At 29.1% G+C, this 12,913-nt stretch overlaps 2 protein-coding genes across 2 annotated transcripts; one reads left to right on the top strand and one right to left on the bottom strand.

Annotated features, from left to right (window-relative positions):
* Positions 1–98: 98 nt before the first annotated feature.
* LOC114878383 lies at positions 99–2,957 on the top strand. Its single transcript, XM_029192141.2, has 7 exons — positions 99–488; positions 561–734; positions 832–1,034; positions 1,109–1,262; positions 1,340–1,608; positions 1,701–1,916; positions 2,006–2,957. Exons 1-7 carry the CDS (start codon positions 440–442, stop codon positions 2,057–2,059), a joined length of 1,119 nt encoding a protein of 372 aa, XP_029047974.1. The 5' UTR covers positions 99–439; the 3' UTR covers positions 2,060–2,957.
* Positions 2,958–4,294: 1,337 nt separating this feature from the next.
* Positions 4,295–12,875, bottom strand: LOC114878147 (protogenin-like). The gene is made up of 20 exons (XM_029191609.2): positions 12,432–12,875; positions 11,603–11,865; positions 11,383–11,515; positions 11,143–11,299; positions 10,989–11,063; positions 10,687–10,913; positions 10,466–10,611; positions 10,234–10,393; positions 9,878–10,162; positions 9,630–9,797; positions 9,370–9,561; positions 9,111–9,295; positions 8,871–9,018; positions 8,703–8,801; positions 8,464–8,617; positions 8,252–8,385; positions 7,811–8,176; positions 7,454–7,731; positions 7,282–7,389; positions 4,295–7,199 (listed from the first exon to the last, which is right to left on the bottom strand). The coding sequence occupies exons 1-20, from the start codon at positions 12,496–12,498 to the stop codon at positions 6,990–6,992; spliced, it is 3,555 nt and encodes a 1,184-aa protein (XP_029047442.1). The 5' UTR covers positions 12,499–12,875; the 3' UTR covers positions 4,295–6,989.
* Between the last annotated feature and the right edge of the window lie 38 nt (positions 12,876–12,913).

The following is a 12,913-nucleotide window of genomic DNA, read 5'->3' as shown; positions in this document are numbered from 1 at the left end:
TTTGAATATCTTTAACTTTTGCGTTAATAAAACAGAGGAACGTTCTTATCGACTGCGCTAAATACACATTAATCAATCATAACTTTGTTCCGAGTTCTTACCGGTTCTTACTCTTTATATTTTGTTAATGGTTGATGTGTAATTTAGACTATACTTAAACTCTATCCGAGAATCGTCGGTGAACTGTCTCATGATTTTGTCTTCTTTTAACTTAAATCAACTGAAATTAAGATTACTGTTGATGATTTCGACAAAAGATATTGATACAGATTCATAGTAACACATTTCTTTAAGTTTTTAAGGTTAGGTGACAAGTAGCAGTAATCTGATAATTATATCGCAACCGAAGTGTCATAACGCCTAATGACTTTCCTGCTTTAATCGAAGTGTAGAAGACAAAACGGAGAAATAATTGTTTTACTTTAAATGACCAGTAATTATGGCAACGTCTGATTCTGATAGAAAGCCAAGAGTCATAATTTTAGGGGGTAAGTACCATTTTGAATGATAGTATAACGGAAGCGATAAATAGAACTAAAGAAGTTTTATCGCCAAAACAGGATGCGGTTTCATAGGACGTAATCTTGTGGAATACTTATTGGAGAACGATCTCGTGTCTTTTATACGTATCGTAGACAAAGTACCTCCACAAACAGCTTGGCTCAATCCTAAACACCAACAGTTATTTGAACATCCTTCAGTCGAATTTAAAAGTGCTAATTTAATTAATGCAGGTAATTAAAATTCTAACAGTGGTTTTTCATGAGAAATTTAAACAATCATTGTACCATCTACATGCCTTATAATCATTTTTCTTACAATTATTTGTAGCATCTTGTCAGAATGCATTTGCGTCAGATGAGTCAATTGATTATGTGATTAATTGTGCTGGAGAAACAAAAAGTGGTCAAACAGATCCTGTATATAAAGAGGGAATTTATAAGCTGAGCATGAATTGTGCTCAGCAAGCAGCAAAACTACAGGTTAATCGTTATGTAGAAATATCATCTGGTAATTTCAATGCTACTGATAAAGTATGTAAATTGTAATATCCCTTTGTTAAGTAATTCATTTAAAAGATGAAATCAATAAATTAATCATTTTATAGAATCCTCTCAAAGAGGAAGATAATGGGGAACCATGGACATTTGTTGCCAAGTATAAATTACTGGTAGAAAATGATTTGAAAAACATACCAGATTTGAAGTATACAATACTTAGACCAGCTATTGTTTATGGTTGTGGAGACAGAAATGGTTTAGGTAACAATAGTGTTTCATCATAATAAATGAATAAACCCTTTCTATAAGATACATCATAAAAATTGATCTTTTTATAGCACCACGTTTAGTAGTGGGAGCAGTTTATAAACATTTGGGAGAAATGATGAAATTACTTTGGGGACCAGATCTTCATATGAACACAGTTCATGTGAGAGATGTAGCTAGAGCTATTTGGCATGTTATGAATAAGCCAGAGGCTATTGGTCAAACATACAATGTTGTTGATGAAGGTGATTCAACTCAAGGTTCAATCAGTGCAATTGTTTCAGAGTTGTTTAATATCAATCATGATTACTGGGGTACTGCACTGTCTACATTAGCTAAAGTATGAAAAAAAATCTTATTACAAATGCATAATGTACAAATTATAAACTGTCAATGCAAATTTAAAAGGTTATTTTTTGCTACATATCCTAGACAGACATGAGTTCTGTAGTCGAAGAAGTAAATGATAAACATATGGGACCTTGGGCAGATGCTTGTAACAAAGATGGAGTGGAAAATAGTCCTCTTTCTCCATATATTGATCAAGAACTTCTTTATAACAAACATTTATATATGCAACCAGGAAAATTAACAAGTACTGGATTTAGTTATTTTTATCCAAAACTCACAAAAGACGCTTTAAAAGAGGTAATTATTTAAGCATCTGTAAGAACATTTATAATAATTGGTAAACTATTATTTTTCAAACATATATTACATTAATTATTGGTTTCTAGGTTTTGGATGACTATGTAAACATGAAGATATTTCCACATTCCTTGGTTTTATGAATCTTAACCATGCAGACTGCCATGATTAATTATTGAAGAAATTTACAATGATTTGTATAAATAATTTTTGGAGCGTTTCACCTTGTGCCTAGTAATATATGCAAGTTATATACTCTATTGTATGTTATATACCATACTCGTATTTTACCTGCTAACAAAAATATTGTTAGCCATGTTTAGAGAGAGTATACAGATGGAATATGAAGATTTCATATATAAGCCTATTACAAATGTGATAAACTAGAAATTAATGTACTTAATTTTATTGTAGTTTGAAGTATAAAATTTTTGCATTTTTGAACTGCTAGTCACGTTTTGACCTGTAAGATTAACGTGAGGTTGAGAAATCTTTTACATGCCCAAACTTATATATATATTATAGAATATAACGTTATTTGGGGAAATATTTTAAAGAATTATGTACATCGCCAAAACAAATTTTTTTGTACTGAATTTTTCAAGACTGGGAATACAAATAAAACTGTTAAAGAACTAACAAGATTTACAGATATTTATACAAGATTTTGTGTTTTTATATCCATTGCATTCCATTTAATATATATCTTCCAAGAGCTGTGACTCATAAATAGAAATCTTTTTATTCCAAGTAAATGGTCTTACAGTTATGTAAGTTTAGAATATTAGGAACATTTGAAGTATATAGTGTATTAAATCAAGTACAAATAATGTTAATTAAGCTAAAACCTGTTTCAAAAACGCCAAAATTAAGCAAATCGGTAGATTTATAATATAAAATTAAGTAAGCCTACTTTTGCATAGAATGTAACAAAAATTTCATAGGCTAATGGCACTAAAAGCCAAATAAAATTAATAGTATTACTCTTTTGAAGCAATTGTTACGATACTTTTACAATAAAGTTACTCATTTATGCATTCATTTGATTATTTTATTATACCTTTAACATTACTTAGTTATATTTTCTGGGAAAGGATACTAACTTTTATTTTTCATATACCAGCAACATTGATACATTGTTGTCTTAATTTTATTCAATCATTGGTTACAACAAGATACTGTGTTCAGAAGGGTCAACAATATCATTAAATATTTTGTGTATTGTTTTAATTTTAATACTTTAAACAATAAGATTATAATAATTTCATGTAGTTCATTATACATAATATATTAAACAAATATATATACACATAAATATATATATTTGTTTTTAATATTTTCTGCAGATAATGTATGTACAAGTTGCAGGTAAAATATTTATATAAAGTAACTGCACCCTAAAAAATAGCATAATTATCGCAACAGGTTAATAATATAAGGATCAGTAAAAAAAAATGATATGAGTTTACGAAAAATAAATTAATAAAGCTTGCTTAATACGTAATAATTACTATAATTAACGATAATAATACAAATTTCAATTTTTACCGGATTTACTTCTCATTTTTATATATATATTATATAAAATAAAGTATAATGTCTTGGCTTATCTACCCATTGTATGGGAGAAAATATTTTCTGAGGTAAACTGTATAAATTTAAATTATAGTGCTGTGTAATAGGTACTGTGGTTAAGTTAAAATTAAGTAATGTAAACTACCTACCCTTATATAGGGTGGTAATAATGGAGGTATATTTATTTGACTAGAGTCGCCGTACAACATAATTAATACTTTGATAATATTATGTATGGCCAATACTATTGAATTGGTGTTCTTTTAAAAGCTATTGCCCTTATTATGTAGTAATGGTGCGGATTTGTATGAAATATAAGGGAAATAAATTTGATATATGTATAGATGAAGAATATGCTATAGATAACAAGAAATCTTATACACTTAATTGAAATATTGCTTAGCATAATGAAGTTTAGAAGTAGATATAAATATACCTAAATCAAAGCCTATACAATATTTTATTAAAACAAATTTATTAAAAAATTGTGATCAAAATAGCCTCAATTCCAATTTTTCTTTCTTTTAATATAAAATGTTATACTCTAAATGTTACGTTTACAATACTTGTTGCTCCTATTTGTAATCTACATACAATAATGTTTATTGCTTTGTACTTCAATACTGTAATCAGAATTCATTTCTTGAAGTTATAATGCTTATACAACAGCACGGCGACTCTATTTTATTCATTTCTGCCTTTTTACAAAGTTTGAAACTTATCACATTTACACAATTAATTAAGGGAATCATGTATGAAAATTTTTTCCTACTTAACATCAATAAGTCCAACTTCGTTTTAAGTGTTCGGTGAAGGTTCTTTTATGAATTGGTAAATTTATGTAGGTACATAATTAACGCAATTAGGATTTTTCAATAGATTCACGTCAACAGCAGTCAAAACAACATCGCACTTAACAAATACAGTATACTATGCTGTTAAAAGTAAACTGATAAAAATACTTTTTAAACCTACACTCATCTTTTTTCTTTTTTTACAAAGATTACCAAAATCAATAATTAAGATTTGTATACAGAAGGCATAATGTTTGCTACATGTTTCTGCCATTATATGTCATTAGTACATTCTCTTTACTTTGTTGATGCTTTTGATCTATCCTTTTTATATTTTTTTTGTTTTTTTTTTTTTGTTTTTAATTTACTTCTTTATGCTTTCTCAAATTTGTCAATATAAAACTGTATAAGCTTAATAATTAAAATATACTCACAGTGTAAAAGATACTTAAAGACATACTGAAAGTATAATGTAAAAGAAAAACATTTTATGAGCGATCAGTTGCCTATCATTATACACCAATTTTCATTTCTTATTCAACTCCAAGAAGAGTAACAAATACCTTCAACAAATATAAAAGTATACTACTACATGTCAGTAACATAAAATGTAACAGATTGTGTTAAATATGATAACAAATGGAAACAAATTATTTAAATAAAAATCACAAAACAAGCATTATACTAGTGCAATATAATTACAACAAATGATATTTGTTGTAAAAATGTCAAGAATGAATAACTATAATCATGTATATATGAACTGAGATTCTAATTGTGAATATAAAATATGTAACAAATTCCATACATGGCGTTTAAATAAAACATACTTCTATCTGTAACGGTATATCAGATCTTGTAAATATTTCAAGTAGTAATCTATTAGTTCTGAGACTGAATAAAATAATGTAAGTTGTAATTTACATTTACAAAAGAATAGGTATGGAATATATGTTATAGAAAGCTTGTATTAAGAGCAACCACCTCTCCTTAATATAAGGCAAAATCATTTTTCAGCAATGACTTTAAATTATATGTTTAACAAATTATTTTGTATAAAGATGTAGAAATCTGTGTAATAAATATACGATAAAATCTCTAATATGTGCATATTGAAGTAATTCTATTTTTTTACATGATTTTATACTGTGCTTGCAGTGATTATGTTATTGCATAATTCAGTGTAATGTGATCGTTTAAAATAGTACTGAATATAAAATGTAATAAATAACAATTAATGGAGGTACAATAATAACATGACATATCTATGTCTCACTCTAAAAGATATAGCTTATTCTATCAGGTACTGTATTGGGTTTTTTGTCATGGTAACATGCACCAGTCTGGAATATGTTTGTAGTTTTGTTTCATGTTTTTGCATTTGTATGATATAGTTAACCTTATACGTCTTGTACAACAGAAGATTGATCTCTATTGTTTAGACTGTCATAGTGAACAGGAAAAAATATATAGACTATATTCAGTACTTCCAATTGTTCAATCAGTATTTTCAATATATGATTCAGTTTTTTTTTATACTTACATACATCTGTGTATACATTATAAAAATTTGATCATTTCTTTTTAATTCTACTTTTTCCTGTTCTTTTCATACATTTTAATAGCATATAATACAATTATCAACATGTAATATAAAAAAAATTGTGTTAAATTAATATTAACATTTCAATTACTTTTTCAAAAATGCTTGATAACGTCGTATTCTTCAATAGAATAAATATTTACCAAAATCTTTAATGGTATATGTGTACTTTGTTATAATATTTGTAATAAAAAGAAAATCTAAGCTATATTTTCAATGTATTAATTAAAATTTGATTAATATTTTTCTTTTCTAAATTTCTTAAAACCTAAAATTCTTCCATGTCTATTGAACTTTAGTTAACAGGAAACTTAAAATTGTGGAATGATCAGTACTATCGCTCTCTTTAAAAGCAACATATGAATTAGATTAGGCCATACCCGTAACTTGGATATTTAATAATTTTGTTTTTTGTTGTAATGCGAAGGAATGCATTATTTACTTGTTTTTAATTATTATTTAAAACGTAGTATTTTATGAACATATAATAAACAGACATCTTATTTACAAGATCATCGAAAATTTTCGTACTATCCTATTTGTTTAATGTTCAATTTCATATTTTTCTGCCGTTCTACAAGTGTCAATTCAGTATGTTTTATATATGTTATATGAGCAAGTTATTTAATGAATATTTTGTTAAGTATCATTTGAATGATTCATCTGTGCCACAGTATCATTTTATGTAAAATTAAATATAAGAATTGTCAGAAGTTTTGTCAAACTGTAAATATTGGGATACTGGATCAACAAAAATAACTTGCTTCGAAAAGTTATGTACAAGGTAACAGCTGAAATGTCCAGATTCGACACATTTTTAAAACACTATTATTTACATTAATCATGTACAGGTATGCATCAGTACTTTCATTTACAAGTCACACTCTGTTAAACTTGTAAAATGTAGTAATTTGCTTCTGCTTTCTTTCGTTCTTGTTGCTTTTAATTCGCGTTAATGCGTATGTGTATACACATATTTGTACAGTCGTATGTATACATACCTTGCAATTGATTTAAACTGTATGAACATTTCTTCATTTTACTTGTTGCACATTCACATGGTAAGCAAACGTGAACACGTAATAATATTGCCTAATGTTTTCATCCATTTGGTCCAAGTGCCGGAACAGATATACACATAGATTTTGGTAAGGACGTATCTCCGTCTGTACATCCAGAGTTATTATTTAAACTGCTACTACTACTGCCTAAAGTACAATTGACCATTGTGAGCTGTATAACCTCTAGATCTTGTTCTGGCTCTTGCTCTTGTTTTTGTTTGTTTAAGACAACACTGTCCTTCGTTTTGTACTATAGTGTGAAATATACGTTAGTTTTACTATACCAACTTTGTTAAAAAGTTTGCACTGTTTGAAATCAAAATTATTTATACCTGTGAATTTTTTGTTACGTGGATATCTTTAGTTTCGCCGTTTAGTTCCCATGATGGTAATAAAGGTTCTTTCGCACACGATTCAAGAATCCCATTAGATTTTCCACCCTGTAACAATGTACTTCAATAAAATATTATATTCAACTATAGAAAAATATTAATTTATACGTACTTTCGTATCTAAATGAGAATTAGTTGTAACGGGAGATGATGGACAAAGAACAGCAAGTTCAATTTCATTAGGCGACACTCTACTATTCGTCTGTTGATTCACCGATGTAGAAGATTGATCCGTACAACATCTACTCCCATTTCGTGTTAATACACGACTCTTCCCCGATTGTGCATTTTCTCTTGAAAGACGCGCATTTTGACATTTTTTTCGACAATATATACTACATAAACAGATTGTAATAAATCCAATACTAATACTAACACCAAGAATTACGCCTAAAAATAGATAAACACAATAATTTTCATACTACGTAATAAATAAACATTCTGACTTAATTGTTTATTCGCTACTTGCCGAGGCTTTGATCAGGTTTCGTGTTATGTGGTGGCTCTTGTTCATTTGGCGAAGAAGGTACTTTCGTCGTACTACCACCAGTAATAATAATTATGGGATCCGATGGTTTACCGTAACCAGCTTTTGTGGTTGCTTGCACCATGACAAAATATCGTTTCCCCGGAATTAAACCAGGTAAAGTCGTCGAAGTTTTATTACCAGGTACCGTCACATTTCTCCACGTTGTAGTCGAATCCATTAAATCCATGGTGTAGACAACAAAATAATTTTGTATAATACCGTTTATATTACTTGGTTCCTTCCATGCGATTCGAACTTTCGTATTGTTTACTAAATACCATTGTACTTCTTCTACCTTACCAGGAACTGAAATTATTAATATACATAAGTTATTGTATGCTCATTAAAATTTATACAAATTTAATGTATGTTTACACTTACTGTCTTCGTTTGTATAACATTCTACCGATTCACTGTAAAAAGTGCTTTGGTTTGTATTATTTTTAATAGCTCTTACTTTAAACTGATATAATGTAAACGGTTTGAGTTTATCAATATTTGCCTTGGTATCATTTCTGAAAAATATATTTAAAATGTTTAATATTAAAACACTTAAGTTATAAATAAAAATAGAGTGAATATTTTATACTTACATAATAATACATTTAGGCCCATCTAAATTTATTGCATGAATTGCTTGATAACATAATTCAAAGGAATTCACTTCTTGCTCATCATTCAATGACCACGTCACACTTATAGAAGTAGGTGAAACGGGAATAGCTTCCAGGGCTATTGGTACATTATCTAAATAAAGAAAAATATTAATGATGTACAATATAATATTGCGATGCTTATATTCTAATAGAATTCAAATTTATGATAGGCTCACTTGTATCAGGTAGAATAGTTTCTATTTGTTTCATTAAACAGCCTGTTGTTTCACCCGAGTTTATCATACATAAACCCATCGTATAAGAAACATTTACATCTAAATAAAAGTGGTATCAATTACTCTCTAAGCACACAATAATATATGAATTACTATGATATTGCTTACCGAGATTAGTAAATACGTATTCAGTAACATTTTTTGGTAAAAAAATAGTATCTAATTTATGTCCACTTTGATTTTCACAATAAATTTGCCAATGATCAAATTCTGATGCAATTTTATCATTTTCTTTAACATTTATTTTCCATTTTACCTGGTGTTAATAATTTTCATATTATATTAAGGTAATATGTATAGAACGATTTTAAAAAAATAACTCATAATTTTAAAAGTATTTATACTAACTTTTACAATTGAAGCATTTATGATTAACATTTGCATATCCACAATGTTTTTGATAACGAATTGATTAGATTCAGTCGATGGCATAGTTACAGTTGTCCATTCCAGTTGTGATTCACTCAGGTTAGGCCATCCTTGTTTTGTTTTTGCTAATACTCGTACATCATACTGTGCTCCAGGTATTAAATCTTTTAAAATTATTTTAAAGTAATATCAGATCAAGTTTAATCGATTTTATCAATATAAAGTATTGAATGCATACCAGGAATTACATAAGATTCCACAGTAGCAGGTAAATAAAGAACACGAGTAGATGGATGTTGATGCAGTCTGTGTTGTAACTTGTATTGTACCACAATACCACGAGCCTCCTTTTTAGTTAGTGGTTCCCATGATACATTTAATTTTGTACTACTAATTACATTCGCTTTTACTTTTGGTGTACCTTTAGGAACTAATTAAAAAGATACTTTTGTACGTGCTTGTTACATTTAAAATAATGAACATTAAAAAACAACATACCACTCGGGGCTGTAGAACACAAAATGGTGGCTGATTGATCGCTAGGACCATAATTGTTCCACACTCGTATATAGAAAGAGTAATTCGTAAATGGTTCGAGAAGTTTCGTTACTTCTACTGATGTAGAATTACCCGGTTCAGGCGGAGAAACTTCTTCTTTACCTCCTTCTATGTATACAAAAGAATATTACGTTATATCTGATTGTTATTAACATTTCCCTTAATTTCAAACTGTTTAATGCACTCACCTACGGGACTGTAATGGACGGTATAAGCTTTAATACTGTTATGTGGTAGAAACTTTGGTGGTTCCCAGGAAATAAAAATTTTAACTGGTGACAGAGCACGGCATTTTAAAGAGGTAGGTGCAGCAGGACTATTACGAGTTGTATTTACTTGAAGCCGACCTGCGGCCCATATTTCTCCCGCTGAATTAACAGCAACGCATTGATAAATACCAGAATCCGATGGAACTGTTGCTGATATTGCCAGTTCCATTTTGTTATAGTCTTTTACATATATAGTTCTACGCCCTGTAACAAATTTATGTACAATTGCATTGTGTTCCAAACTGAATGTATATAAACGTTGTAATAAATTTTACCATTCACTGTAATATTTGATGAATCTTTCAACCAATATATTTTAGGCACAGGTAACCCTTGTGCTTGACATTCAAATCTTGCAGTTCTGCCATTTGGACATAGTTGATTTGTAGGTGTCTTTAAAAATGAAGGTGGTATTGATACATCCACAGTTACATTCTGAAATACATTTTATCACATGTAATTGAAATTGTCAGCAATTATGTATAATAATATGCTATAATAACATACCTGAACCTCTGAATTATTTGTAACAAAATTTTTTGTAGAACATATATAAACTCCTGCATCTGATGCGCTCACATTTATCAATGATAATATACTAATACCAATACTAGAATTAAGTAAAATGCGAGGTTGTGTAACGTTATTATTATCTAGAAATTAATAAATTATTTTTCATTTCCATTTAAAATATTTAAATAACATACAAATATATGCATATAAATTACCAGGATAGCGAGGAATAAACGACCATGTCATAAATGGAAGTGGATACCCAGATGCAGCACATACTAAACTAATATTCGATCCATTTATTAACCAATGATTGTATGAAACTTGTGGAAACAATGATGATGGTGTATGTGATCCATTACCCTCTGGTCGAGAGATAACAGATAATTTTGCTTCCTTACTTTTTTTGGTTTTCTTTAGGAATTCATTAGTTACTATACATCTACAGAAACAAATAATGTAGTTTACTTCAATTTAAACATTTGGATTTATGATATACATAATTCCGCATTTATACCTATATGAACCAGCATCTGATAACTTCGTTGCTTTTATATACAGAACACCTGGTGGTACCATAATATATCTAGTACTGTAAATCACATATTATTATTATCATTATTATCATCATAAATTACTTAATGGGTTACTATCAATCAAAACTTTCTTACTTTAAGTTACTCTGATTGGGCAACAATATTTTTCCATTATGTTGCCATGTGATATTAGGAGGAAAAGGAACACTATCTATTAAGCAAGACACTCTTGCTACTTCACCCTCTTGTGCAGTTATATTTTCTGATAATTCTTTAAATACATGGGCAAGTTCTACAATATGAATAAATGTAATTTTGTATTTTAGTAAGAAATATCAAGAACATGAAAGATAAAATATTAAATGGGAAACTTACCTGCTATTCGAATAAATGTAGGAGATGATCTTAAGAGTCCTAAACTAGTTTGTGCTACACAACGGTACTCATCTTTACCATAATTTCTAACATTAACAGTAGCATTATTTTTGTCTTTAAATTTCTGCACCATCTGAAGTAAACAAAAATGAAATAATATGATAACATTAAATAACATCAACTTAAACACATCACACAATTAATAATTTTAAAAATATACCTTATACAAGTGAAGAGAACCATTTTTGAGAACAGTACAGCGTGTAATACCACATGGTGGTACTGGTACTCCATTGTGTAACCAAGAGATACTCTGATTTGATCCAGCTATACAACTAAGTGTAATTCCTCTTTTTCCTAATATCACATGACCACTTGGTTGAATTTCCAGTGTAATGCCAGAACCTTTGGTTGGACTAGTGTTGAAATTTTCTGATTTAGATACGTTTTTGTTATGTAAACCGGTTCCAAATTCTTTGACACCTAGAATATATGGGAATACATAAATTTATGCAAATTGTTAACAAATTTCCATGACTTTTATTTTACTATAAATTTACTATTTTACATTAAAATTATGTTTATATCTTTTCTAATAGTAAATTAAAATACACCTGCAATGAATTCTTTGTAATGTCATTAAAAAATAAGATTGCAATTACATATTATAAGTGAAGCTGTAAAAGCATTGTTCTTATAGTAATTATACAATACTAAATGCAAAGATAAATTAAATAAATTGCAGCATTACAATTTAATTATATTTTCGTTGCTTACATATCTAGATATTCTAATATGTTCATTTTCGAATAATTTATTTCATACCCATGTTGTAAGAAATATAAACAAAACATTTAAACAGAACAGTTGTTTCTTTTTGAAATAAATGTATTTTAATAATTCAAAAAGGAATTTCTATTTTTACGTGACAAGAAGGATTCAGTACTTTGGCAATAAAAAGAATAGAAAAAAGACGTTAGCGCGTGGTCCAGCGTATATGAGTTGTCGAATATAAACAGATTAGATAGGAAGAAAGGAGGGAGATATACCTGCGGCACAAGCGGGCTTTAACACTTCTGTAAACAAGATGCTCAGTAAAAGTACTCGCGCCGCCATATATTCACACTCATTGGCACTGGTTTCACTGACAAATCTTGGCCAAAACACGCTGTCGATTTGGTAGATTTTTCTGCAAAATTCGTCGCCGCATGTTTGACATCGCCTGCAAGAGTTTTTGGCCGTTCCGTTCGCCGAACTCTTACCCCCCTTTCAGCCTCACTTTACTTTTTTACATCATTATCAGGTAAAATGATATATCGTCACTGAAATCTTTAATACGTCGACAATACCGAGAATTACACGGTTGTCGCGAATGATGTTCGATTAGATTCGTTTGCATTAGCACGCGATTCGTTCATTTCTTACCATCTTCTATCTCTACTATCCGCGTTTGTAATTTTTACAGTAAGGAAGAAGATTCAAAATTCTTGATTATCAACCACAGTGCCACACACGGAAGATCTATGAAGTA

The sequence above is a fragment of the Osmia bicornis genome, chromosome 3, assembly GCF_907164935.1.
Source record: "Osmia bicornis bicornis chromosome 3, iOsmBic2.1, whole genome shotgun sequence".
Lineage (NCBI taxonomy): Eukaryota > Metazoa > Arthropoda > Insecta > Hymenoptera > Megachilidae > Osmia > Osmia bicornis.
This window is presented reverse-complemented; position numbering and strand designations above follow the sequence as displayed.

Bases quoted from the DNA above. Each gene is read 5' to 3' on its own strand.
- LOC114878147 (XM_029191609.2), bottom strand. From the start codon at position 12,498: ATGGCGGCGCGAGTACTTTTACTGAGCATCTTGTTTACAGAAGTGTTA. The intron at 10,163-10,233 runs GTAAAATTTATT...AATTTGTTACAG, and splicing joins ATCAAATATTACAGTGAATG to GGCGTAGAACTATATATGTA. The intron at 9,019-9,110 runs GTTAGTATAAAT...TATTAACACCAG, and splicing joins TAAATGCTTCAATTGTAAAA to GTAAAATGGAAAATAAATGT.
- LOC114878383 (XM_029192141.2), top strand. From the start codon at position 440: ATGGCAACGTCTGATTCTGATAGAAAGCCAAGAGTCATAATTTTAGGG. The intron at 735-831 runs GTAATTAAAATT...AATTATTTGTAG, and splicing joins TGCTAATTTAATTAATGCAG to CATCTTGTCAGAATGCATTT. The intron at 1,917-2,005 runs GTAATTATTTAA...ATTGGTTTCTAG, and splicing joins CAAAAGACGCTTTAAAAGAG to GTTTTGGATGACTATGTAAA.